Source organism: Arachis duranensis, chromosome 5 (genome assembly GCF_000817695.3).
Source record: "Arachis duranensis cultivar V14167 chromosome 5, aradu.V14167.gnm2.J7QH, whole genome shotgun sequence".
NCBI lineage: Eukaryota > Viridiplantae > Streptophyta > Magnoliopsida > Fabales > Fabaceae > Arachis > Arachis duranensis.
This window is the reverse complement of record NC_029776.3, coordinates 102217046-102218856: the sequence shown is the minus strand read 5'-3', so window position 1 is coordinate 102218856 and position 1811 is coordinate 102217046. Positions and strand designations below refer to the sequence as shown.

The 1811-nt window shown below is 47.9% G+C and overlaps 1 protein-coding gene across 1 annotated transcript; it reads left to right on the top strand.

The window, feature by feature from the left end:
• Positions 1–305: 305 nt before the first annotated feature.
• LOC107490916 (aspartyl protease family protein 2) lies at positions 306–1808 on the top strand (the record flags this gene model as incomplete). Its single annotated transcript, XM_016111718.3, has 1 exon — positions 306–1808. A coding segment is annotated over exon 1 (1356 nt), but the record flags the coding sequence as incomplete, so codon positions are not given.
• Between the last annotated feature and the right edge of the window lie 3 nt (positions 1809–1811).

Here is a 1811-nt window from a genome sequence, read left to right as displayed (position 1 = left end):
TATGATTTTTTTCGATTTTTTCGATTATCGGTTTGTTCGATTTTCGATTTTTTTAGTTCGATTGATCGGTTTTGTTCGGTTCGGATCGATTTTGAACACCCCAAATAAATGGTATTTATAAATATAAAATTAACAAGTATAAAAATAATCAATATGTTTTTATTGCAATAATTTTAATTTAACTGTAATAATAAAGCATTACACCAGTTTTACTTTGAAAATTAAATTAAATTCTTGACAAACCCACACACAGATATAGATATCTATTACCATTAAAACTAAAAGGAACAAACAAGAAGCTAGAAGCCTGGTAGTATAACACATCAACACCTCTTTCATCTTCTGTGCTGGTGTGTGTGTTTTTTTTTTCTTATTTTTTGACAGAACAAGCTATTCAACTTCACTTCTTCCACTTGAACGGTTTCTCCTTCCTTCTTCACCCTCCTTCAACAATGGGGTCAGCTTGTTATCTTTCCTTCACTCTCTTCTTCGCATTCAGTTTCATAACTTGCACCAACTGTATTGAATACCTGAAGTTACCGTTAGTGCAAAAGAACAATCCACTCTCCTTGCCAGCTCAGCTTCTCTCCTCAGACACTCACCGCCTTTCAACCCTCTTCGCGGCCCTCCACGGTCGCCGCGGGTCTCTGAAGTCCCCACTCGTCTCCGGCGCCTCAACCGGGTCGGGTCAATACTTCGTGGATCTCCGAATCGGATCACCGCCGCAGAGCCTCCTCCTGGTGGCGGACACCGGCAGCGACCTAGTGTGGGTGAAATGCTCTGCCTGCAGGAACTGCTCCGCCCATCCACCCGGATCCAAATTTTTGGTCCGACATTCCAGAACCTTCGCCCCTCACCACTGCTACGACTCGTCGTGTCGACTCGTTCCACATCCGGTCCAAACTCAATCTCAAACCCGAACCTGCAACCAGTCCAAGATCCACTCCCCTTGTCTGTACTCCTACTCCTACGTCGACGGTTCCACCACAAGCGGCTTGTTCTCGAAGGAAACGACGACGTTTAACACAAGCTCGGGAAGAGTAACCAAAGTAAAAGACTTCTCCTTCGGTTGCGGGTTTCGCGTTTCTGGTCCCAGCGTTACAGGCGCGAGTTTCAACGGTGCCCAAGGTGTTCTGGGTTTAGGACGCGGAACGATATCGTTTAGCTCCCAACTCGGTAGAACATTCGGGAACAGATTCTCATACTGTCTTCTTGACTACACCATATCCCCGCCTCCAAAGAGTTTCTTAACCATTGGTGCTTCCAAAAGAGACGCCGTATCACGGAAACTGTTCAGTTATACGCCGTTAGTTAAAAACCCTCTTTCGCCCACGTTTTACTACATTGCCGTTGAGGGCTTGTTTGTTGAGGGGGCAAAATTACCGATTAGCCCTTCGGTTTGGACCGTTGACGAGAATGGGAACGGCGGCACTGTCGTGGACTCCGGCACGACGCTTACGTTCCTGGCGGAGCCAGCGTACCGGCAAGTTCTGGCAGCCTTCCGGCGGCGCGTGAGGTTGCCACCGGTGGAAGGAGCGAACCTAGGGTTTGATCTGTGTGTGAATGTCACTGGCGCAGGGAAGGTGAAGCTGCCGAAGCTGAGCTTTTCTTTCTCCGGGAAGTCGGTAATGTCGCCGCCGGCGAGAAACTATTTCATCGAGGCTGCGGAGGGAGTGAAGTGTGTGGCAATTCAAGCGGTGAAAGAGGGTTCAGGTTTTTCCGTGATTGGGAATCTGATGCAGCAAGGTTACTTGTTTGAGTTCGATAGGGACAGATCGCGGCTCGGGTTTACGCGTCATGGTTGCACTCTT